A 27,452-nucleotide genomic window follows, 5' to 3' on the forward strand; every position below is an offset into this window, starting at 1 on the left:
AACATACATAATGCAACTATGTATATGTTCGCATGTATGTATTTTCACATAAAGAGAGACAGAAAAAGAAAGAATGATACAGCAAAGTGAGCAAGTGCTAAAATTTGGAAAATTGGAAAAGAATATAGAAATTACTTGAACTATTTTTATGTCTCATGTGAGCTGGAAAGTGTTTCTAAATAGCAACATAAAAACATCTTACTGGCTATATTATCAAGGTCAGTGTGGGTTTTAAGGTTTTCTTAGTATGTATGAGTGTTTGCATGCATGTATTGTATTGCACAGTGTGTATGCCTGGTACTCACAGAAGCCAGAAAGAGGTTGTTAGCTCCTCTGGAAATGGAGTTAAGGATGCCTGAGAGCCACCATATGGGTTCTGGGAATCAAAACCAGGTCTACTACAAGAGCAGCAAATGCTTTTAACTACTGAAGCCTCCCTCTGACTCCAAACAGAATGGATTATTAAGCAGCCATTGGGGGTAGATAGTGAATCAAATTTATATTGCAGATACAGAGGCTCTATCCTCAAGAAGGGACTAATGCTGTCATTGTGACAGTGGTGTCTTTACTGTAAAAACATACTTGCCAATGACCTCTCTCAATTTTGGATTCCCTATCCTCCAGAATGTGAGTGAAATAGGCCTTTATCATTCATAGGTTACTCACCCTGTGGTTTTATACCTAGCAGTGCAGAATGAATTAAGGCAAATGACAAAAAGATTAAGAAAAGGAAGTGCAAGCAGAGTTCTGAGAAGTGACCTACTAGTCCAGTAAGACCATTACATACAAGACATTACATCCTGCGCCAAGGCCCCAGGAAAGGACTCCCAGAAAGGGAATCAGTGTTTGCCTTAAGTGGGTTTACCAAGAAGGAACCTTGGTAAGCTAAACAGAATCTGGGCCTTGAGTTTTTGCTGTTGGGTCATGCCAACAAATGAACATGGGAAGAGAGGGAGAGAATGCGTATGTTGACACGGTGTTTTTATAATGGACGAAAGCTGTTCCGAGTTTCCAATAGACAGCCTCTGCAGGTCTATAAAATAAACAGTCACAACAGATGTGTGAGCTTCAGGCTAAGTAGGTGAGGTGTGCTAAGTGCCATTAAATCAGGGTAGAGTACAATCATTCTGGTTACACAGAATAGCATAGACTATGTGAGGGTGCCTTTTTTTTTTTTTCCAATGGTTTGGGAAAGTTATCCAGTAGGAAAGCAAGAGAAGTGTAGGCTGCAATACAAGCTAAGAGGGGACAAATGTGCCTAAATGCAAGAGAAGGGAACAGAACGGGGACAGACTTTGAGCTGGCCACTAAGGAGACAGTGGTGACAAGGACCATGAGCAGTATCCAGGGCTTTGCTTGAGTGACTGAGTTGCTAATGGGATGGGGACACCAGGCAGCCAAAGAAGCATTGCAGAGTCACAGTCTTTGGCTTTCCCAACCCCTTGACAAATGTAGGATCTCTTAAATGAGGTCTCCTGGACACGATGATGGGGCATCCGCATCCTGTCTAGAGAAGATGCTCAAACAACAGAGTCTGGGCTGAGGAGTGAAAACCAGAGCCTTCCCAGAGCCAGTCAACTCACAAAGTGGACAGAGGAGGCCACTCCTTTGACCATCTGCCATCCTCTGGTCCTACTCAAGGTTGCCAAAGACATCGTGTCTCCTTGGAGCCTGACTGTCTGAAGTTCCACCTATTCCAGGCTCAGTGCCTCACATGTTTGGCTCCGCATTCTTTCCTCACACTGGGACCCTTGTGTTCATGAGCAGGCGTGTAGGCCTCTGTAGGATCTGCCCTCCACCCCCAGTCTGTGCATAGCTGGCTCCCGGGCCGTTAACATTGAATGGATTCCAGGCATCTGCGTTCAATTGCTCTTAGTGAAAAACCAGAAAAGCATTATGCTTCCCCAGAATTACTCCCCCAGGGCAAGAGAACAAATGATTCACTGGGAAGCGATGGAGAGCACAAGCGCCGACATTTATCCGAACCAGGACTGAATACTTCATAAGCTCAGGGCCCTGTGAGGCCAGACTGCATGTTTAAGAACAGTTGGCAGAAGCACCTTCAGGGCTGAAGTGTGAACTTCTGCTGTCAACCCCAAGAGTACCACTTCTATCTGTCACTGTGCTTCTAGGGATAAGGGCTTCTCGTCACTATTTCTCAGGACTGGTACAGAAGCCACCCTGAGTATACAGTGTGTCCTATCTCTCAGGTCACCCTCCGAGGCCAAGCTCCCTGTTTCAGTCAATGCAGTATCTTTATTTTCACTGGGTGCCTGGTCAAAATGATCCCAGAATACCAAAGAGCAAGGGGTCTTATGAATATATAATTAGTTGGGAGGAAACTGAGGCCTGACATGATGAAACATGTTTTTAGCAGAGGCCTTAGCTGAGTCTCCATGGACCACCAGGCTGTGAACTTATTTGGCTCCTTCTAGCTCTGCTGCCAGGCTGCTGCAGGATGGATTCAAGCAAGAGAGGAAACTCTCCAGAAAGGAGCAGGGGCCAAGGGAATTGCATGTCACTGCTGTACCCATAATGGCCCAGGGAGGAGGCAGCTGACCATAGAGGCTCCTTTTATTGAGTGCTTGCTTTGCTTCATAATTTTGTTCAAGAGTAGAAAGGAAGAGGACGGTATGGGCAGTGCTATGTAGACTATTTTAAAGTAAACACAGTTCTTAACCGATATATAAGATCACAAAAAACCTTTGGGGTACAATGCATAAGATATGCTGGCACATGTTTATGAGGTATAATGGTCACATTGTGGTAATCCTATCTGTACCATTAAATGTTTATCTTTATGCTTTAAAAAAAATCCAATTCTCTTCCTTCAGTTCATTGAAGAGGGCAGCACAATACACTTACCTAGAGCTACTCTGCCATACAACAGCTCACGAGAACTTCCTATTCCTACCCAAATATTCCTTGGCATCCATCCATCACCTTTCCCCATCACTCCTTCATCTGTATTCTTCCCAGACGCCAGTAGAATCTTTAACTTAAACTATACTCTGCCCCTGGGATGATTCGGAGCATTGCCCCCAGCCTACCTTTCTAGCTACACTTCCGGTGTTGCCCCTGCTGGTATCCTGTGCTCTGGCCACTTTCCTGTTACTCCCCTAGAGCGTCCTGCACTCTCCCCACACTGTCGTTTCCACATCCACACCTCTGTGGATGCTCCTGTACCCAAATGTATGGCCCACACAACTCTTAGCTAGCCCCTCTTCCCTGCCTGACAGACACTGTCTCAGCTCCAGTATCCTACAGGAGACCTCTTGGGACATCTCAGGCAATGCCCATGCTTCCTTCCTTTAACCCCCTCAGTTCTTTTTGGGATCTACTGCACAGAAGTTTCTACTTAATTGCTAGAAATTATATTATACAATTTCTCAAATGTCAATAGAGCTTTGCTCATCTTATTCAACTTCTACATGAATATGAACAGGATAGTCAAATACTCATGCCTCACTCACGTTATTTTACTGCATGTCTAGGATAAGGCATCATAGTCCCAAGAAATGTCTTTGCATCACCCCTCCCTGCTCAAGTTTTCCTCATTTTTCAGTCGTCTTCCTTCCCAGCTAGGGAACCTGGCTTCAATGTGCTTAGTACGACAGAAAAATCTCAGAAATGGAAGTGACCTTCAGATCCCTCAGGAGAACTCACTCAGGGTTTTAAAAAGGAAATTGCTTTGTATCCATGTTCCTTAAATCTTCACATGTATGTGAATGATGTGCAGCCTTGTTAGTGATGTGTCTACGTCAGCTTGTGCTGAGGCCTGAGAGCCTGAGTTTCTTACAAGCTCCAGTAATGCCTTGATGAATGCCCTTGTACTATGTTGCACATCACCGAGGGGGAAACCAAAGGAAGTGCTGCCCTTACTTGAATCCTTAGTATATGTCTGTCCTTCAGTCTTCATATAGGCCCTGAGAGGTGGGTGGTGTTATGATGTCATCTTACCAACAGATGTCCTAGAGATCCAGGCCACACAGGAGGTAGTGGAGACAGGGTTGAGTGTATGTTCCTATAGTGACACTCTTTTTTTTTTTTTTTCCATTTTTAAACTTTGCAATCATTTAATGAAAATTTATATCAATATTTAGAGGGAAGAATAACTAAGCCTGGAGAGAGGCCATAGCTCCAGGCAAAAAGTCCTGGGACTTACTTATTTGTCCATGCTAATAACTTATATAGAAGATAAGCTCCAGTGCACCACGGCTGTGGTTCATATAGTGGTATTCTGAGAACATCAGTCCTGTGTCCCACTTCTAGGCTACCCTTGAAATGCAGACAACTGTTTGTAGAAAGGCCATCCTCTCCTGTCCACAGTCCCCAGTGATTTGATGTAGTCCCATAGCTAGGCTGTTGTAACATGGCAGAGGACAAGGGAGGTAATGATCATCTAAGTTGGGAATCTCCTTTGTCCATAAGAAAGCCAGTCTTGGCATTTACCTCCAACAAAGGAGATTCCCAACTTAGATGATCAGTCAGCATTAAGATCAGTGCTAGGCAGACAGGACACTGGCCACAAACCTCTTTGTGAAGCCAAGGCACATGGATAAAGAAAGCAGGAACACAGTTGCAGCAAAGGATCTGAAAGCAGGAGACTAGCAGGCTGTCTGGTTGTTCAAGACAGCCTTGGGGAAAACAGAAGAGCCTGATGCTCTCATCTCTCCCAAAGAGACTTGGAGGACAGCAGTGTGTAATAACAGGCTTTGTGGCAGCCTCCTTTCTGCCTAGTAGGAAAAATGGTGGAGACTGTAGAATAACAAACTCATCACTCCAAAGTTGGCACAACCTTCTCTCATACCCCTCTACTGGAGACCATGGGGGGAATCTAGTGGTACTCAAGTTTTTCTGCTTTTTAAAGAAGACACCTGTACTTAGAGGGCAGAATTGACATTTCCTAAAGCAGGGAGTCTTTGCACTACATCCTGATGCCTATCCTTTGCCCTCCACTACCTCTTATTTCCAACAGAATAGTCAACAAGCCTGGCCCAGTTAACTACATGGGCCAAGGATGGAAGGCCTACCAGTAAACATTATCCAGGGGCATGTGTGTCCTACAACTTAGAATGGAAATGAAGTTTCAACAGCACCATTAATCAAGGCAGTGGGTGATAGAGTTCAGCTGAGATGTCACACAAAGATATAAAGCAATGTGTTACTTCAATCCAATCCTTTCTCGGAATGACTTGATCCAAAGAAGGACAATATCCATTTCCTTCACCAGCTTGGAACCTGACTTCCTCAAGGAGGTGCCATGAAGACAAACAGGGTTGTGCTAACCCATAGTTGGACTTTGGGTAGCTCAGGAAATGTATATAAGAAACTATGATCCTCACTCATACTGCCTTCCATAGTTGAATTGCTACTGGCACTACTCTGGCTTCAGGACAGAGCTCTGAGGCAGATGGAGGTGACTGACAGCATTTTTTCAGTTTCCTACAGGGTAGTGGGTGCTCTTGTTAACAGGCCTTTTCACGTGAAGAGCTTTGCAGAGTAGCCACCATTAAGAAAAAAAATGAATGAGCTTGCAAACAGAAGAACCCAACTTAGACTCTCAAAGGAATTGTGGTGGGTTTCATTTGTCTGATATATTTTGGTTTTATTTGAAAAGTAGATATGTCAAGGGATGGATCCGTGAAACGAGGGCAGCATTCCCCATTAGTTTAGGTCAATCTTTGGTTATAATCCATCAATTTTAACAATCGCACACCATGTGAGCTTGGCACAATCACAATAGAACAGTACTGTAAGGTTGTCATGTGCTTTCCTAACCATAGGAATTGGGGACAGCCCTGTGTCTTCTCCAGGACCATGTAAAATACCCTTGAAAAACTCTGGACACCCCAAGCCAATGACTGATTCTTCATATCCAGCCATTACTCAACAGTGAATCAGCATGAACTGTACAAGAAATTTGCCCTGTGTACACAGATAAGACAGCAAAGCAAGATGTGGTGTAGGGTCATGATGCCTTTGGTTGTGAACCCAAGAGCTCCCCCTGCTCTGTGCCCATGGGACTTACACTCCTCGTTCATAGAAAACTACATTATGGAATGGTCTTATGCAGTACCAGCTTCACACAGGCCATTTTCAGGCAAGCTGGTTGAGCCTTCTCTTTCTTGCTGTTCATCCTGCCTCATTGTTGCCATGGAGACTGAGACGCCTTCTGAGCTTTGTGCTTTATCTGGAGTCCAGCCTTCAAATACCTTAGTACAGTTCAACCCACTCACTCCCTTGGCTCCTGAGACTGTGGAAGTATCTGAGATGGATTCTTTCAGTCAAATGACCCAGGAGTCTCCTCGCCACAATCTATTGGTGCCCTGAGAGTTCATGCTCAGATGCTACTGTACAATTGACGGCCTATGGTTCCATGGAGGCCCGTGCATGCACATCTCTTATTTCTAGAACAGAATATCTGATTTCAATCCTTACAGAAAAACACAACATTTGACCGATGCACAGGTGGGAAATGTCAGCATGGTCCCAGCGTGGTGTGGGTTGAGCCAGTGAGTGGGCCTGGTGAAGGGCTATAGGGAGACAACACTGAGCTTGGACATAAAAGAGCATGCTTAGCAGGGTGCTCTCATTTGATGTAGTGTTCTGGGTGTCGAAGTGGGTCTCTGAAAGAAGACTTAGTGTCTCTTCTTCCTCCAGCAACCAAATAGAAAGCACAGTAGTTCCTTGGCACTGGTCATCACCCAAAGCTATGGATAGATAGAGATAGAAAGCCTCGTGCCTCTGTTTTCTTCCTCCCTAAAAAAAAAAAAAAGCAGCAAAGGCTGACTCCACAGGCAGTGTGTCACACTATGCTGTCTTCCTAAATGTCCCACCTGTACTGTATTATCCCCTTTTCATCTCACAGACCTTCTATTCTCCTTCACTCTTATTCTAGGTAGGCCATTTGCCCATAATCACTGTTGGCTAAAATCTATGCATTTTATTAATTTTAAAGCCAAATCCTGGCTTCATTCTCTTCTCTGGGAGTCAGAGATAAATCAGGTGTTACTTGTGCACTCTCTAGACTACCCATAGCCCTACCACAGCTCTTGCTCAGATCTGGGGCTTAAACTGCCAGTGGGACACATGGCAGCTTCCTTTGTTGCTGAGGTTACTACCTCAGCATAAGGGCTTGGGTTTTCCAGTTTGAAAACCCCATCATCTTTCTTAGCTGTGGGGAGCCATCCTAAATTCTGCCATGTTAGAAATCCTATGCTTAGGCTATAGGCTGTGACCTTTGAGTTGCTGGCCCTTGCTGAAGGAGGTCTTGTGTTCTAGGCTATCTATGGACTACCCATCCAGAGAAGTAAAGAAGTTCTTACAGGGAGCTACCCAGAGGATTAAGGAAGTTCTTACAGGGAGCTATTCAGGCAATTGTATTCTTTTTTTTTTTTTTTTCTTTTATTAATTTATTCTTGTTACATCTCAATGGTTATCCCATCCCTTGTATCCTCCCATTCCTCCCCCCCCCATTTTCCCATTATTCCCCTCCCCTATGACTGTTCCTGAGGGGGATTACCTCCCCCTGTATATGCTCATAGGGTATCAAGTCTCTTCTTGGTAACCTGCTGTCCTTCCTCTGAGTGCCTCCAGGTCTCCCCCTCCAGGGGACATGGTCAAATGTGAAGCACCAGAGTATGTGAGAAAGTCATATCCCACTCTCCACTCAACTGTGGAGAATGTTCTGACCATTGGCTAGATCTGGGTAGGGGTTTAAAGTTTACCGCCTGTATTGTCCTTGGCTGGTGCCTTAGTTTGAGCGGGACCCCTGGGCCCAAATCTGCCTATCATATTGTTCTACTTGCAGGTTTCTAGGACCCTCTGGATCCTTCTACTTTGCTATTCTCCCATGCTTCTCTCATCTAGAGTCCCAATAGGATGTCCTCCCCTCTGTCCCAGTTTCCTGGTAAGTGAAGGCTTTCGTGGGACATGCCCCTTGGGCTAGTATGCAGATATAAGTGAGTATATACCATTTGAGTCTTTCTGCTTCTGGGTCAACTCACTCATTATGATCATTTCTAGCTCAATCCATTTATCCACATATTTCGAGAATTCCTTGTTTTTAATAGCTGAGTAGTATTCCATAGTGTATATATACCACAGTTTCTTTATTCATTCTTCTACTGATGGACACTTAGGCTGTTTCCATGTTCTGGCTATTATGAATAAGGCTGCTATGAACATGGTTGAGCAAATTTTCTTGTTGTGTGCTGGAGCATCTTCTGGGTATATTCCAAGGAGTGGAATAGCTGGGTTGAGATTGTATTCTTGCCTGGGGGGCTAGGGAGAGTGGGATTAGAATTGATCCTATTGACCTTGCTATATAAAGTCTGCATTAAAGAGAGTCTTGATCCGAAATCTCCAGACTTGACTCAATTTTCTCACGTCTCTGTCCCCACTTTCAATCCGCACCCCCTCTTTAAGGTGAACTCTCGTTCGATTTGTCCCTCAGGCTGGGACACTTAGCACTTGCTTTCTTCTTTTGTTAGCTGCCTCAGACCCCACGATGTGTCTTGCTGGATGTCAAGATTGATAGCCTGCCTCTTCTCTGGCAAGTATGCCTTAGACAAAATGATCTACTCAGAGACACCCCCCATGGGGTCTAGAAAGATCTTTACTGGGCAGAAGCTCTGATATTCTTATTATGTCTCCATCTCCCAGGTCACCTTGGAGCAATCCCAACACCTCCCACAGCCTTGTAGCTCTTCTCCCCTGCTTCATAGGATCATACACACTTCCCTTCCATTTCTAATGCACAAGAGAGCTTCTAGTTCAGGTCTCTCCCTGCCTGGGGTGCAGGACTCTGTTCACCTCACTGCAGCATCCATGCCTGGCAGGAGTAACCCCCTCCCACAGTACTCTATGACTCTTCTCTGCCACCATTCTTATTACTTACTGTCGGGACCCGACTTTGTCTGCTTGCCCAGTGCAGATGGAAGAACATAAGGATACATTGTATTTTGCCTCCTATTTGCTTCCCTGTTCAATATAAAGAGCCCACCATTTGATGTCATGGCTTGAACCCACCTTCAAGGAATTAGGGTAAGAGTAGGAACCCACACCGTTGAGAAGTCTTGGTAAGTTGCTGCATTCTGTCTGAAAAACATATTCATTAACTCCACTCCATGAGGTATATATAGTAAAAAGCCAGCCTCCCAAAAAATGGTATCCAATGTCCTGGCCCTCCTGGTAATTCTTGTCACTGCATAGCTATCTCCTAACCTAAAAAGAGCTAGCATGCATATCCTATCAGATATTATGAAAATCTTGGTCTAGATAAGCAGCACATCTGGTCATAAAAGGCATATGGCTTATGTCTTTTTCTTCTTTGCTTCAACCATTCTGGGAATACCCAGTCAACATATGCAACCACTCAAATAGGCCACAGACAGAGTGTTATGGGGGAGAGACAGAGTTTCCTACTAATATACTGCCATGTAAGTATGCCATCTCGGATTTATTACTGGCAACGCTGGTCAACACTTTAGGTGACCCAGCCCTGCCTAACATGATGACTGAAAACTCACAAGAGACTCTCCTAATTCAGGAGTTCCCAAATTCCCAACCCACAGAAACCGTGTGAGATGCTAAATGTTTGTTTTGCTTTAAAATGTTGAGGTGAAACCTTCAGTATTGGTACTGATGTAGGGGCTGGTAACTCTGGGTTTGAGTTGATTCAAGCGTCTCCTGGGTAGTTCTGTGTTTAACTGTGTAGCCCATCCCCCGCTCTGTAACAGCTGGTTTCATTTTGACTCTGCAACTCTAAATAGCCACAAATGCCACCTGTATCCTCAATAAACTTTATTAGACACAAATAGACAACAGAAAATACATACACAGATACAGTTATCTTTTCTCTATAGGATAAACACACATCACAGGGAATTTAAAAAGTAGGAGCACAGAAAGTTAAGAAAATAATGTAAGGTCCTTGTTCACTCACACTTGGAACAGACATATTTCAGAGGAGGACAGAAATGGAACATCCCAACAACAGGGTTCACATTTGGTCTATAACAGCACACAGGTGTTGGGAAGGTAATCAAAGGAGTCAGGAATCCAGTGACAGAATGCTCACAACACTACTAGGACTATTTAAACAAAAGACAGGATCGGGGAGGATTCCATACCCCTGCGCAGATGCTCTGCAAGCTGACAGCTAGGTCGTAAAGCAGCTTGGCAGAAACGCTAGCTTAGCTTTCATCTTGCAGCTTGAAGGTCTGAGTAACCTCTACCTTTGTGCCCACATCACAGAGTTTTACAGCAACACACCAAGGATGCCGGACCTGTTCACATACACGCTGGCTTAGACACTCACAGTACAGAACATTGACATTGGGTATAAGATAGGACTTTTGAAAGGGAAAGGAATAACAGCCAGAGGCAAACACACACTTTACAAGTACTGCATCCATTGGTAGCATTTCCCACCATGCTGCCTGTGGTCCCTTCCCATGGGGAGCCACCAGCACTTGTGTCTCCATCATGTACAGAGTGGAATAGATGTGTCTTGGAGGTCTGTTACCCCCTAAAGTCATAAATGTGACCACTTGGTCATTTCTGTGCCCAGGACATGCTGCCATGGAGTCATCCCACTTATTTCTGATCCTGTGTAAACCTCAGGACTCCACACCATCTTCACATTTCAGACTGGGGTTCCCTAGGCAACCTCTGTATTTTAATAAAAAATTGTTTCCACTGTACCCTTCGTGTGTCCTCTTCCTAACGTGACAAATCCAGATGAGATGAAGTTATGGAGATCTGGTCCTCCACTTCGGTAAGCATCCTTCCCATAATGCCCTGCAAGAAGATGGGCAGAATTACCTGACGCATCCACGACAGCAACACAGAAGACCATCACAGCTCCATCTTGCCCAACAATGATTGTGTGCTTATGCACAAACCAGCAGCTAAGCCACAAGGTCAAAGAAAATATCATATATATTATAATAAATATAATATATACACACATATATTACTCAGAATATATTGCTCTCTATATACACATGTTATACATACACAGCTTGTGTGTGTGTGTGTGTGTGTGTGTGTGTGTAGCTATGTGACAAATGCTGTGTTGAAAGTGAAGAAAGAAAGGGAGACACAAGGTTTGACTGTGGCATTTCTGAGTGACCACTCAATACACGAGAATGTTGCTTGATAGATGCTCATCAACTTATAGCAGAGTGCCACCCTGATCAATCCACAGCACGTTAAAAAGCATCTAAAATTGAGGATGCTTGCTGAACCTTGTAGCTTGGCAACACAGCACAACAGTGCCAGCTGTTTCCCCTGTGGTGCAGAGTGGCTGCTATTGTTCACAGACACTGCTCAGAGAAGACCACACCCCATCTTGGAAGCTCAAGAAGAGATCCTAGACCCCAAATGTAAAAAGTAGAGCTACTGGATGCGTGCAGCTCTTGCTGCATCACAAAGTCCAACAATTCAGGTACTGACACAACTTAAGTGAGGATTTCTGTACTTGTCCCACCAACCTTTCTTAATGTTAGCAAGTGTGGAGGAAATGACCTATTAAATGCGATGACAGGACTGTAAAATTTCAAGTGAGTGCATTAAAAAAAAACAAAAGGAAAAAGTTGAAATCAAATGCACAGATAGAGGCTGGAAAGATGGCTTTGGGTTAAGAGCACCTGTTTGCACCCACACAACTGACAACATCTGTAATTCCTGAGGGTCCAACACCTTCTCCAGGCCTCTGTGGCCACTGTACGCGTGTGGTGTACAGACACACATGCAAGCAGAATAACCATAGTTGTAAAAATATAAATAAATAAACAGTGAGTAAAATCTTTAGAAGGCATTTTAAAAACGGGAGATCCGCAGATCTTAGCAGCTGCCTTGGAGAGATGGGAGCCTGTGGGTTACTTAGGCCTCCTTTCAACTTTTCTGTCCTGCCCAAGTTCTCATCCACCATTTGTAGATGATTTTCCTTTGTTCCCTTGTATCTTTGTTTTCCTCCCTTGCAAAACACGGAGGGACCTGATGGAAGAAGCCTCTATCTCTCCATGTATATCTGTGAGACATACTCAACCCGTGGGACAACAGACTAGCAAGTCCAGAGAAATCCAGCAAGAGCTGAGCTGGCAGGTAGAATGGTGGCTATAAAACACTGACAACGTCTTTCTGTTTGCCTTTCTCGACTTGCACCAATAAAACTATATCTGCTAACTAGCAAAATACAGACATCTTCATATGAACTGAGGTAGGGAAAAGACAAGGGCAGGCTAAGGACCATGAGAGAAGAAATGTAGAGCGAAAGTAGTAAATATTCTACTTCTGACATTCAAATAGGAATCTGTGATTTGTATGAAACTTGGGCATTGTAAACACTGAGGAAATACCTCTACCCAGTACCACCCTCACTACGTACACACAAGTATGAGGGAAAGTCACTATGCATCCATTCTGCCACAGTGTGCATTACAAATTGAACTTGGGATATATAAAGTTAAAGTGCTTCTGAAAGGAAGGTGTTAAATATGATAGCAACAATTATAAAATTTCAAGCCAGTGTTTAAAAAAAAAAAAACACAGAGAAAGATAACTGAGATAAAACACACAAATATCTTGTCAGCCGGAAACAAATTATTTCTGTTCTTAACTATTATTTTGTAAGGTCTTCTTCTATAGTGAACACACAATTATCTAGTACAAATACAAAAATAAATATCCTGAAAAAAAATCTATCCAATGCTAACAAAATGAAATTTGTTTTTCTTAGCAAGACATATCCTGGAGACCTCATCACAGGGTAACTTGGGAATCATGTGGAACTCTGAGAAGTCCAGATGCTCAGACATGCTCTTAGCCAGAGTCCAGTGGAGCAGAGGTATCTTAAGCATGCTCCTTTGGCTTCTAGTGAACAGCCAGTGCTAAGAACCGTGGCCCCGGCACAAGTGGAGGATTTATGTTTTCTGACCATAAGGCGCACTTTTATTCCCCAAAAGGGGGGTGCAATTAGGGTGCGCCGTATGGTCCTTTTGCTGTTTTTACTGTTTTTCTTGTTTTACTGTTCTACGAACTGGGTGTGTGTTATGGTCGGGTGCATCTTATAGTCCAAAAAAATATGGTATTTATATTTCCCCTGGAAAGTGAATTCTGTCCGCAGGTCCTTCCTTCTTGTCCCAGCTCAAGCACGCATCAGAACACAAAACACATTTTAAACAGATTGATTCAGCGGAGACGAGACAGGAAGCATGAGTCTGCAGTTCTATCAGGGTCCCTGGGTCAGGGATAACAAAATCCTGAGACCCCTGCCACTGGAGCCCCTTGACTAAGAAACACATTACATCATTCACTCTTCAGCTTCTCACAGTGGACGTTCTTGTTGGAAAACCATGCCAACAATTGACACCATCACGGCATTGTCAGCTCTGGACTGAAGGCGTCTGCCTAAACCCCAAACTATGTGATGGCTGCTGGCAGCTGGAGAAATCATCTCTCTCCAGAGGAGAAGGGATGCACAGAGAAGGTGCATCCTACCAACCACGGACACATCAGCATCCAGTCCTCCATAACAAGCACAGTTGTTCCCTTATCCCATCATAGAAGGGAAGACACGATCCGGAGCCCTCATAAATCCGAACCTCATTAATTCAGAACCTGTGACGCATCCTGCTGGATCAGGGCTGCTTTATTTTTGTGCTCCTTATAAATAAAAATTTTGATAAACAAATCAATACTAAGGACAGTGGAACATAAAACAGAGCCTGTGCTGTTTACAAATCATTCTTACCTGTCAGGTGAACAAGGTCTCTTGGGACTAAGCATTACTCTAGTGCTCTGGGGCTCTGCTTGCCTGAAAGAGAACTGAAGTTTCTGGACCACTTACTGTAGGCCAGGCAGAGAGACGGAGGCTCTGCAAGCATGGCTTTTGACATACGATAGATAGCATTTTATACTATTTTTATAGCTTAAAGACTTTTTTGCATATACTACTTTCTTAACATTTTAGTCAATACTGCTTGCAAGCCATTTATTATGTTTATTATCTTAATATCACCTCGGGCGGGTGTAGTGGCACACGCCTTTAATCACAGCACTCGGGAGGCAGAGGCAGGCAGATCACTTGAGTCCGAGGCCAGCCTGATCTACAAAGTGAGTGTAGGACAGCCAAGGCTACACAGAGAAACCCTGTCTCGAATATAAATATATATATCCTCCAATTTTATTGGTGGAAAAACTGGGGCCAACAGGCAAAAAGCTGAGAGACATGGACGGACGTCTATGCTTGTATTAGTCCTCTGACTGTAAATGCTACTCTTATTCCATTATGGATACTTGGGTTTGCCAACACCTCATAAAAATCAAAATTCTGAGAACTGCTCAGGAGTGCGTCTTCAATCCCACCCAGGTCTGGCACCTTCCAAGGCCAAAAGTCTTTCTGCATCCCTCACCCCAGTGGCCTGAGAAGCAAAGCTGTGACTCCTCTCTGACAAATAGTGGAAATGTAAGGAGGAAAATTCTAGGCGGTAACATCCAAGTTCATGGAAATTAATTCTGAGTGGGAGCAAAAAAAGCAAATGGTGCTGATAGGTAATGGGGCAGGGCCAGAAGCATTGTACAGGTTGAGAGAATTCTGGGGTCAACTCAGTTTGCAGAATCTGGAGTTAAACAAATTGAAAGACTGTGTGAAAACCTTCTACAGATTCCTTCCTTGTCCTTCTTAAAACAGGGTCTCAGCCAGGGCGTGGTGGCACAGGCCTTTAATCTCAGCCCTCGGGAGGAAGAGGCAGGCAGATCTCTGTGAGTTCGAGGCCACCCTGGTCTACAAAGCAAGTCCAGGACAGCCAAGGCTACACAGACCTGTCTCGAAAAAACAAACAAACAGAACAAACAAACAAACAAACAAAAACAAAAAATGAAACAAAAACAAAAACAAACAAACAAACAAAAACAAACAAGGGCTCATGATGGAGTCCAGATTGGCCTCAAATGTTTCCTAAACTCCCACATCAGCCTACCAAGTGCTGGGAGTAAACGTGTGCACCACCACCCCATCTCTTCTGTGACCTTCAAAGGCATCTCTAAAGACAGTTTTCTGCCTATGAGGTTGACATGGAAAGCACAGTGACCACTGCAACCATGGCTTGCTCTATAATCCTCAAACTTGAGCAAAGACCCAACTCCCCAGGAGGGCACAAAGGTCACTGGGATCCAGGACTAGCATGTCCGAGGTGGGAGCGAAGCCCTGTAACTGTATTTCTAACAAGTTCTTGAGTGTGATGATTAGTCCTCAGTATCAACCAGACTGCAGGGGGAATGACCCTAAAGATTGGTGAGGCATGCCTGTAGGTGCGACAGTGAGGATGTGTTCAGAGACAAGACCCTGACTGTGAGTGGTTCCACGCCAGGCATAGGCTGAGCACCTGGAAAGACTAGACATCATAAGAGGAGAGAGTAAGCAGAGCTGCACTGGCCCCTGCTTCCTGGCACAGAGCCACACCGTCCTGCCTTACTCATTATGTACTGAACCCTCTAGACTCGGAGCAAAACCAAACACTTCTTCTTCGAAGTTGCTTCTGCCAGGTCACAGCAACAGGAACAGCATCCAGACACCAGGGGAAACAGATGATGTGCCATGCCTCAAAGCCCACATCTTATGATCACTATGTTGGGTCCAGTGGCAGGACAGTGTTCAAGTCAGAGGTTAGAGACAAGTCCAGGATGATGTGAAAGCCTCTGCACAAGCAAGGGAAGAAAGGCTGATAAAAAGAGAAGCCCCATGCCGTGGCCAATCAGAAGAGAGGAGACAACTTCGCTTCTGTCCAACAATGGCGCATGGAAAATGATAGACTGAAAGGAAGGGTATGAGCAGCTACCGCCCATTTCACAGGATGTCACTCAACCAACCTCTTCTCAATCCTGTAGAAACTGCCATCAAATCTCTGCCTATCTGTCAGCTACCAGAGCCAGGGGGACAAGGGAAGACAGGCCCTCTCTAAGCAAACTAGAATTACAGAGAAGCAAGCATGAATGTGTCAGGCTGCAGGAAGAAGTAAGCAAGAGCTGTGTGAAGTGTGTTGGCAAAGAAGCTCAAGGGTCCCCTTGTCACAGGACAGAGAAACATGCAGTGCACACCAGGAGCAAGGTGGCTCCAGGCTTCAGACCCTACATGCCACCACCTGCTGGATCCAACTGGGTGGAAGAGCATCGAGATGGCATCTCTACCCCAGGCGCTACCAACGCACCCTGATCTGAACAACTGACAGCTCTCTACAAAGTATTAAGTTTGCTTCTGTCTTGGTCTCTACCCAAGCTGTCTTGACTTCCTGTCAGAATTCCATGCCCTTCCTAAATCTCTTCAGGAGCCACAAGTCAGAGGTAGTCCAAAGGTGAAACTGTTATGAGGCAGGAGGGTATTTGAGCAGAGAGGTCCTAGCCTGGGCTCCTGGAGTTGGGCTGTGCTTTTGGCTCTGAAAAGAAAAGGGTAGAAGGACATCTTCCTGTAAAGGAGAGTTGCTGCAAGAAACAGGAGGGGGGAATGGGATAGTATCCAAATGGTCATTTCTATGAGAATCAACATAATTTTGCATCTGTGAAATTGCATCAGCAGCCATGAGACAGAAACAAACCAATGAAGACTGGTTTCCTGCTGCATTCCTGGACAACAGATTGGATGGAGAGGGAAAGTGGTGATGTAGTGTCCAAAGAGAGACTCGTGCTGCGCACTGAGAAGGACAAAGAGATAAACATTGGTAGGACACAGCAGACACTCTAGGGTTTGAAATCCATTTCAAATAAGACTCCCCGAGGAAGGACAGAAGGGACAGTTCAGAAGCAATAATTAAAAGTTAATTGTTTGTTGTTTTCCTGAGCAGATGGAAGACTTCAGTCTTTAAATCCAGAGAAAAAAATCAAGTCTTCAACTATCTATTAGAAAGTATCAATATCTAAATACAGACTGATAAATGCCTTTCAATATTAAGAAAAAAGTTCGATCCAATATAAAACATTAAATCTATAGGAAATGAAGACACCTCTCAGTAATGTTGGGGAGGCTGGAAAGATGGCTTAGTACTTTAAGAGCATTTACAGAGGATAAGTGTTTGGCTCCCAGTGCTCACAAACCCCTGCTCTAAGGGATCCATCACCCTCCTCTGGCCTCCACAGGCACCTGTACATACATGCATATATAAACACGTACATAGAATGTTTGGTTTTTAAAAGTTTCAGGCCTCACTCCTTTGATCTTGGGACAAACATCTTGGAAGAGGCACACTTTAGCCTAGAACTCAATTGACACCTCGTTTCAAACCCATCCAAGCCAAAGGCACATGAAAATAGTCATATTTCCTGGGTTTTTGAGAAGGGTAAGTGTGTTAATACACATAATCCACGTTACACTGCCTTCAGAACATTACTATTGGGCCTTTTTTAAGAACATGTTAATATTTTGAAATAAAGTTCTTTTGGTTTCTTTTGCCTACTTCAAAATTCACTGGGAATAATGAAAGAAAAAGAGAATAGTAAAATTACCTAACAATATGCAGGGATTTTTTTTTTGTTAAATAGATAGAATAGTTGTGAAAATATATACCACTACAGATAAATGCATACATAAAGATGCACAGAGAAATCAACTCAAAGAGGACTAAGAATCTAAACATGCAACATCAGCCCTAAAAGCTGTTAGAATATAGGACAATAGAATATAGGACAATAGAATATAGGACAATGCGTATATGATTCTAGAGAAGAAACTATTGAAAAATTTTAACCGTGCTGCATCAAAAGCAACCATAAAACTATATATTTAAGGCTAGAAAACACATGGATATTAATACCAAGAGACCCTAAATATCTTCAACGCAATAAACGAGAAAACAATCCAATAAGAGAAAATGGAACAACAGCAATAACCAAAACAAAACAAAACAAAAAAACAAAAACAAAAAGCAAAACAACAACAACAAAACAAGTAGGCAACTTGCAGAGGAGAAAATCCGACAGGCTACATAAAGTAGTGCTCAGTCTCACAAGCAACCAAGACAATTCAAATTAAAACTATAATGAAGTAGCATTCCACACACAGTAGACTGGCAAACGTATAAACGCCCAAGACCTCTAACATGACTCCTGGTGAACGGATAATAGGTAAAGCTGCCTTGGAAAGACCAGTGGCAGTGGCTGACAGTTGGCTATGACTACCATAGAATCAGTGACTTTGTCTGTAGCTGTCCACCCTAGACCAACCTTCATCCGTTCATGAGCAAGCGTGATGCAACATCGTTTGCACACAAGACAAACATGGGCTCTACAACCCCCCACCCCCGGAAAAAAAAGTGATAAAACATGGTGTCGTCATGGAATGTAACCCTGCAACGGTGCAAAGTGAGATATGAGTGGCAGTGAACCGACACTCTAAATGTCAACATGGATGATCTCAGCTATCATGCTGAGCGCACAAAGCAAACTGAAGAACCACAGGGCGGCATGATAGAGAAGGAGTTTTGAAATATGCAATACTTCTGATATAGTTTGAGGACATGGCCATGCATTACGTTACACAAATATAAAGACATTCAGCAAATTTTAAGTATACATTTCAAGGCAATAGCTACTTCTGCAGTAGGAACACAAATGTAGTTGAGAAAGGCTGTGGGTACTGATTCTGTGTCCTGTTTCTTACACTGGGAAGCTGGATGGATGTCTGTTTAACCACTAAATAATACTGTCTGGTCCATTGGTTTGCTCATTTCTTTGAGATATGTCCTTGCTTGCTATGCATTCCAGGATGCTTAAATTCAGATCATCCCACACAACTTCCTAAGTGCTAGAATTGAGAGTTATATTACCATGTCCATCTAGAATGGCATCTTTTTTTCCCCAGTTCTGTTATTCATGTATGTTTTTGTTTTGTTTTGTTTTATTCTTTATTTTCAGGGCTGGCAATGGAATATAGGACCTTATACATGCTATCTAAGTGGTCTACCACCAAATTGCATCCCATTAACGTATGAGCTGAGGGCATCACTGCTTCAAGGTGTGGCTGAGGAGAAGGTGTTTAGTGTAGCTATGAAGGAGACTACAGCCAGAGGCATCAGGAAGAGTCCAGAGCAGAGACAGAGAGCAGTACACCGATGATGGCCAGTAGACTGGGTCACGGGGAGGAGAGGGAGGAAGAGAGCAAGAGAGAGAGGGACAAGAGAGAAGCATAGAAGAGAGTGCAGAGACAAAATAGTAGGGTTATATGGGAATGAGAAGATGCGGGGTAGGGAAGCCCATGAGCTAGAGAAGTTTAGGGTAGGGGGAGGGGTGAGAAGAGCTGGAAGAACGGTGTAACATGCACTTGCTGTGCTGGAAGAGCCTGGAAGTCAGCATGCACTGTGGTGTGCCAACAGGCACCACAGGCAGCCTTTCGTCCCAAATTCCTTCTGGACCTGACAACCTCTAGTAAATTTCTTATTTCACTTACTGATAGAGGTAATAAGATTATAAGTACTGGATATATGAATGGATAGATAATAGATAAAAGGATCAGAGAGACAGGTATTGCATGGGTAGATAGTCTGATGATAGAACTATTAGTTTGCTTTGGTTAAACTATTCTCCCTAAAGAATTTCACACATTGTTAAAATTTTTTTTTAGGGGCAAAGACAAAGAAGAGTCTAGCTTTAAGGCACACCCATAAGCTCCTGCTGGGACTAGTCCCCCAGCAAGAGTCCAGCCATAGGATTTCAGAAACCATGGTCACACATGTTCCTAATCTTCAACCAATCAGCCCTGGAATCCTAAAATTCCCTAAGGAAAGGTTGGCAGAACAGACTGCGCAGTTTTCAACATTTTCAGAATTATCCTTACAGACAGCAATGGCACTGAAGGATCCTGGAGCTGCCCTGGTGAAGCTGGTATACAAACAGAGTGAGGAAAGTGAGGATGGAATAAACCCGAGAGCAGCCGCAGGGACTGAGGGAGAGCTCTCCAGCTCTGGAGCCTGCTTGCCATGCAGAGCATGCGCTTAGCACTCACATGGAGTGGGGCTCTGAGCCGCTGAGAGACAGCTCGAAGGACACCGAAGGCCAGAGTCTGAGACACACACAAAGTTGAAATTCCTCTGTGCAGAAAAAAAATATGGCCCAGACAAGAGGGACGACATACAAAACCCCAGCGGGAGACTTTATTGCATAGGATAAAGGGCTTGCCCTGGCTCACACATAGCTGAATCATATCACTGACACACCAACTACAAAAAGTGTCCATCAACTAGAAACAGACAATTGCTCCCACCCACAGCTGACCCCACCTGAGCAAACAAGCTAAGACATTTTAAAGTCCAATGCATATATAAAACCATAGCTAAACTTAACTCTTAGGAAAATACAAATAAAACTATGGTATGCATTTTTGTTTGGTTAGCTGGTTTTGATTTTGGTTTTAGTTTTTTCACACCAGTAGTCTCTTGATAGCCCTGGATGTCTTGGAACCACTATATAGACCAGGCGGGCCTTGAACTCACAAAGATCTGTTTGCTTCTGCCTCCTATGGGCTGGGATTGAGGATATGCTCCTTATAATATGTCTTTTAAAAATCTAACCAATTTAGCAAACCCAAGAATTCTATGATACTCAATGATAAGGGAGTAACACCCTTGGTACTTTGGGAACAGTATCTAGTTAGCTGGCCATCCTACTGCCGGGGAATTTCCCCTACTTATTTGCTTTCTAATTGTTCCCCCAAGATAAGAACCAGAGAAAACACCACAGGGTTGATTGCAGAATTTTTGCCAGTGAAGAACAAGCTTGCAAAGGAATGAGGCAAGGCACTATGTGCTAACGGTGATGATTTCCAAGGCATGCAAAAAATAGGAAGATGGGGAGAAGAAAGAGGAAGAGGAAGAAGTGGAGGAGGCTGCTACAGCGAGGCACAAAACAATGACTGAGCATGGTTCCTTTTATATAGAGAATAATTGGAAGTTATACAAAGAGAGTATCTGCAGGCCCAGTGCAAGTAAGATGTTTTATGCAAGCAACACGTTTTTCTGGCAATAAACTTGCTTACAACATTCATTCCTTTGGGAGAGGGTTTGAGATGAAAGGAAAGCGATGTTTAACTTTGATTTTTTTTTTCTCTTTCTTTTTTTTTTTTTTTTTTTTTTTACTAACTTACTGTTTGAATTTTTAAAAACGTGCATGTGCTCTGCTTACTATTCACAGTATTTATAGAGTATCAGGGAACAGGGAAGAGGGATTAGGCTCAGTATTTTCCCCTCTTCTGTAACAATGAAAAATAAAAAATAAAAAAAAACTCAATACAAGGTATTTTATGAACAGAAGGCGGCCCAGGAAGCCAGCCACTTTCCCTTGCGTAAATGACAGATACTGACGCCCACCTCACAGGAAGGTGGTGAGGATTTAAGTCAGGGAGGTACCTCAAGGGTTTCAGAGGATGCTCCACTCTAATCAACCCTCCAGAAACCTCTCTCCTATTGAACCCACTCTTTCCTCTCCCCATGCAGAGAGAGCTCCTGAGGGCCTCTCACTCTGTATGAGCCCCAAGCTGACCTTGGATGAGAAAGAGGCCCAGTCAGGAAGAGATTGAGACCACCCCCACCCCCCAGCTTCAGCATCCTGCCTGAGGGCTCTTTCACCTGGTGGAGCCCTGGAGTTGCTTCCATTTCCCATGAAGCTCAGTTTAGCTCTGTAAGGGAGGGGCTGGGCACCTGGAGACTCAGCATCCTCAGGTAGTCCCTTTCTGACACCCAAACCAGGTGATTTCCAAGCCAGTTCTTAGAAAGTAAACTGAAGGAGACTGCTCTATTCGCTGTGGGTAATACTAACTTAAAACTCCAACAAGTAACTACTGAAAATGCCCTATTTATCACGCAACAGTTCTGGTGCTTGCTCACACAAACCTGGGCTGACCTTGAACTTCAGCGTCCATGAAGAAGCACCTCTACTGTAAAAACAACAACAACACAAAACCCTCCATCTGAGGCCTTCCTTCTGCCAAGGCTGTAGTAGCCGTCTTGGAAGACAACAACAACCAGGACCAGATACCAGTCTGTGCACCTCCATGCCTATGAGCATCCACAGCTATGAGGACTCCGGGTAATCAACCATAGACTGCAGGACACACTCAGGGACAGAAGAGGAACTGTGTAAGCCCAGAACAGGGGGCATTCTCAAGGTCATAGAAAGTCTTGCACTCAACCTCATCCAGAAAGAATTATCCTATGGTGCAGTCCTAGGAAGATCTCATCAGATAGAGAAGAATAAAGAAGCCAGATGGGGTGGGGTATGGGCCAAGATGCTAAAACCCAGCTTCGTCACCACCCAACAGGAGAGCAGCCTCCAGAAAGTAACTCATATACTTACAGTCCAAATAAATGCTTGCCAGACACAAGTTTTATTGGTATAGATTTTTTTTTTATTTTCAAACAAAGCCAAAATAAAAACATAAATATGGTTTCTAGAGACATCTCAGGTTGTGTGTTAGGTCAACTTCATCCACTGCAACAAGAGATTCTACCAGTGTCTCTTGAATATTATATATTCTTAGGTATACATTTTGTGTGTTTGGTGGGGGGAGGGGAAATTAACGTATTACACAGTCTATCTAGGTGCAGTACCACAATCTCAATTATTGAACAGATTAAGGCAAGAGGACTATAGTTCAAGGCCAGCTTGGGCTATAGAGCAAGTTCAAAGTCAGCACAGGCAACTTGGTAGCACTGTGCCATTGGAGATATAAATCACTCTAGCATAGCAAAGGCCCTGTGTTCAATCTTTAGCACCAGAGAGTGGTGAGAAGAGAAAAGAAAAGAAAAGAGCGTGTGTGTATGTGTGTGTGTGTGTGTGTGTGTGAAAATATGTGCTATGAAATTAAAACTTTCAAAGCCATACCTTTGTGTATCCTAACCATCGGCCAAGGAGAAGAGTGAGAGTGCCCCTTTAGAGGGTGCAATATCAATCTTCAGAAATGTGAGGAGGTCTAGACACTTTATCTAGTTCCTGCCTTGAAGGCAGAATCAGAGGACTCGGAGGAGGCTAAACTATACCTAGAGGTGTGTCTGAGGTCACCTTTTCTAGGCTCTATATTGATGGATGCGGAAACCGATGTTGGGAGGGGGTTGGCAGCCCAAAGTCACGGATATTTGACTGCTGGCCTCTGCCTTCTCATGCCAACAATCTTCCCTATGTCCCTACATAGCCTACAGCCTGCCCTGTCAGGGAGGAAATGACACTAAAGCTCATTTTTACTCCAGGGGACCCCAGTGCACCATTTATTTTCTCTTCAGTAAGGTTGGCTGCGATCCCCTTGGAAGACAGCCCAGCCAAACCAAATCCCTGTCTTTGACTCCAATCAGATTCTCAGAGCTGTCTCATTGTCTTAAGCAGGACTCTAGCCAAGAGCAGTCCTAAAGAGGACCAGCAGAGGAGGTGGATGATGCGGGAGCTCTCTGCAGGGAGAACAGCACTTTCTTTAACTGCTCCAAATAACTTGCAAGGTCATGGAGGTTAGGGTAGACCTCAGAGTCCGACTAAGAACGGAGTGAACTGAAGAGCTTCTCTTGTCATCACCTGCTAACGCGCACCCTCCTAGTCCCAGGGAAACGAAGAGCTGTTTTAATCTGTTTCTACAAAAACCACTGTGCTTCCTACAAGTGCAGCCAAATTAATGGGGCTTAGTGAAGGGATCCCAAGAAACTGCCACCACTTTGTACAGTTCAGGCCACATGCCATGATGCTAAGGCAGAAACCACCTCTCATTGTCTACAGGAAAATCTTACTGTTCATCTGTTTTGAAAACGAGAAAACAGTCTTGGAAAGGTTAGATAATTATCAAAGTCAGAATGGCTACACAGTGATGTAGGGTGGCGGCTCTCCACTCTGAGGGCTCTTGTCATTCATTGACCATGGTTCCAGGGAAGCTAAGCTTGAGGTGCCAACTAACTCCAAACGGAGCAGAAGAACACAGGCTCCCAACAAATGAGTCTGTCTCTGCACAAAGCGGCCTTGCTTTCCGAGGCTCAGTTGTTCTCCTTCATGAATAGGAATATTACCTCCCTCCTAAGCACGTGATGAGGACTCGGGTGCGTGCACCCAGGCACATAATGCTCAGAGCAGTCATTCATGAAAGATGAGTATGGTCCCTACTACCACAGGAAGAGTGTTCATCAAGGATGCTGAGCATTTCAAAATGTTCCAGGGAGAAACATAAGCATATCCTCTAGGTGCAAGCTTTTGCAGCATCCCAGGGAACTCTTGCTTCTACCTCAACTTCTGTGAGAATGCAAAGGCTCATACTGGCAGTATTTCTGTCCCTCCCTGGTTTAAGGAACTCACTGAAATACGCATGGAAATGATTTGGAAAAGAGACTAGAAAAATGCTGAATCCTGGTTCATCTCTCATCTCAAAGGCAAGGCTGTGTCTCACCTGCCTGCTCTAGTACCATGTGGTCTTGAGTCCTTTATGCATGAGATGCTCTGTAGATAGGACCATCGTTCTGGGGACAGATCGCTGTTCAGAAGTGACCAGAGTCTGACACTGTATGATCTGCATCATGTCCTTTTTGGGGGCATCTATCTTGACACCCTAGTTCCTTGTGGGGGGGAGGGAATGGGTCATATCAGAGTCTTGGGGTTCAATTCAAGAGGGCCTTATCTGGCCCACTGCTGTACAAAGCACCCCACCTCTTTTGAAATACTTAGCAGAGACTATCCTGACATGGACATAACAGAGTAGAAATAATTGGGAACAATTTAGGCACTATAGCTTTTCTAGAGTCAAGCTCCTGGGACAGACTAATTTGAGTTATGGACTATTAGACTCACAGCACTTTTCTGCCCTTGTCCTGCTGAGTGGCAATGGTCAATGCTGATAACCACCTGGGCCCACACATCATTCCATCACTCTCTCCCAGCAGAAACACCAGTGACAACGCCCTACCAGCTGCACTGAGGAGCCAGGGGACTTCTGGCCACGTATTGATCTCATCTGTAAAGGAAGGTGAGTTATACAACTTAATCACATGTCGTGGTGACTAAATTAATCAACCCATATAAAGTATTTAAGACACTAACCAGACATGTTAACTGAATGTCATTGTCACTCAAATCTAAGCAAGTCAGTCTGGCAGGAAAAAATGATCCCCAGTGCTAAGGACTGTCATATGACACGTGGGATGGTCCTATTTGCGGGGGTTGGGGGAGGTTGTTACACTGACCATCTGGATTAAAATCTCAGCTCCATTTTTTTTATTGGTTGTGTGCCTTGAGACAGATTACTTAAATTTCTATTTTATCTATCAGCCATACAATCAATAAAATGACAAAAATAGACTTTTCCTCATTGGACTGAAATAATTTAATGAGTAGATACACAAATGGATGGAGACATGCAAGATGTTCCTGGAGCTGTGAAGTCCTGTGGTTTTGTTGTTGTTTTTTAATCAACTCTGTGTCTTCCTGGAATCTCCCAGAGATACAAACCACAAGTCAAAGCTCCCACCACACACACAGTTCTCAGACTTCTAGTGCAGTGTATCCTGATGTGCTGACTAGTTTCATGTCAACTTGACACAAGTTAGAGTCACTGGAGAGGAAGGAACCTCTTCTTTGATTTGAGAAAATTTAGACAAATGTGTTCATAGGACTGGGCTGTAGGCAAGCTCGCAGAGCATTTCCTTAATTAGTGTTTGACGAGGGAAGGTCTGGACCATTATGGATGGGGTTGCACCTGGGTCCTTGGTTCTATAAGAAAGCAGTCTGAGCAAGCCATGTGGAGCAAGCTAGTAGGCAGCAGCCACCTCCTAGCCCCCATCAGCTCTTGTCTTCAGGTTCCAGCCCTGTCTGGATTCCTGTCCTGACTTTCTTCAGTGACATGGAAGTGTAAACCAAATAAACCCTTTGCTCCTCAAGTTGCCTTTAGTCATGGTGTTTCATCACAGCAGCAGTAACCCTAACCAGGACCCTAACCCTGGTTCCTGAGGCCTCCAGCACTTTCTGTGCCCTTCAGCCTTATGACCTTGCCTTATACACTTTGGAGGAGTCTGAGTGGGAAGGAAGGAGGTTTTATTTACAGGGTGTTTGTATTCATCCCTTTCTCTTTGCCTTTTCTGCTTTTTCAGTCAGTAGACAGGCCTTGTTCCTGTCACAGCCTAGCATCCATCTCCTGTTGTCTTCTGAGGCCTGAGCTCAGAGTTATCACCCCCTCCCCCATCTCAGAGCATCCATTTCTCTCCTCCATGAACTCAGTCACAGAGACACTCATCCACAGGCTTACAGCCTTAAATGCAATTCCCCTCCACCCTGCGGGCCCTGCCCAGCTACTGCTTCATTTATCTGCCACCATCCATAGTGAAATCTGTCAAATGCCATCCTGGTAGCATCTTTCTTCACCTTCCAGCTCCCAGTTGGTCTGGTTAATGCATCTGTCCCACCATTCCACTTCATAAGCCTTTGTGTGAATGGACTAAGAACCACTGTAATTACATCAGCAAAAGTCTTGTTTACAAGATCAGACTCAGGTGCACTGGGGCTGGGATGTCAACATACTCTTCCAAAAGATACTCTGTCTTGAATACGTCCCCAAAGACTCAAACATTGGAAAACTGAATTTCTAAGTTCGTACACTGAGGTATAGAGTGGGACCTTTCGGGGTGGGAAACAAGGGTAAGATGATGTCCCTATTTTCCCCATGAAGAAACCTCAGACATGATGATACAATAGGAAGGCTCTCAATAGATGCTGCCCTGTGATCTTGATTCCCAACCTCTAGAACTCAAAGAGAAAACCTCCTTATAAATTATCCAACTGCAGGCATTTTGATATCGGAACACAAAATGGACCAAGACAATTCATACCAGTCGAAAGAAAGCCTCATTATTTCAACAGTCCCGAAGCCTTCCTCAACAGCATCATTCAAACCAAAGTCCTTGATCATCTCTATGTACCCATCCCTCCCGTAATTAGCAAATGATTTCAGCACAGCCTGTAAATTCATCTCAGAACCAGCTCACCAGCCAGCTACCAGTCGAAGTCATGAGCATGGTTCACCTGACGTCCAACAGTTGAACCAAGCTTTCTATGTCAGTGGAACTCACTGCCCTTTGCTCGTGAGGTAACGCACATCAAGTTGCCTAAACAGGGGCATCAGATCATGCTATGCCTCTCAAACTCTCCCAGGGCTGCACAGCCCTAACAGTAAAATACTATTTGCTATATGCTACTGCCCTACTGGCCTCCCTCACTTATCCCAACTTCCTCATTCTTTAGTACAGGCACATCAAAAGATCTGCTTTCCCAGCATGCCCTGCTCAGATCTGTCTCGCAGCCTTTTGCATTTTCAGCTCCCTCTACCTAGAGCTTCTGCAACCCTCTCCTCCAAATTAGCTCTATGAAAGTTTCAAACAAACAACATATTTCAATCATGTCCATCACTTCCAACTCTTCCTGGATCCACCCCCATTTCCTTATCCAGT

At 44.2% G+C, this 27,452-nt stretch overlaps 1 protein-coding gene across 1 annotated transcript in view; it reads right to left on the reverse strand.

The window, feature by feature from the left end:
- The window catches only part of Shisa6 (shisa family member 6), a 295,943-nt gene that overhangs the window by 150,132 nt on the left and 118,359 nt on the right, over window positions 1-27,452 (reverse strand). Inside the window, exon 3 of the mRNA XM_051168000.1 lies at window positions 10,711-10,806. Within this exon, the coding sequence (XP_051023957.1) occupies window positions 10,711-10,806 (96 nt within the window). The remainder of the gene's footprint in view (window positions 1-10,710; window positions 10,807-27,452) is intronic.

The sequence above is a fragment of the Acomys russatus genome, chromosome 25 (assembly GCF_903995435.1).
Source record: "Acomys russatus chromosome 25, mAcoRus1.1, whole genome shotgun sequence".
Taxonomy (NCBI): Eukaryota; Metazoa; Chordata; class Mammalia; order Rodentia; family Muridae; genus Acomys; species Acomys russatus.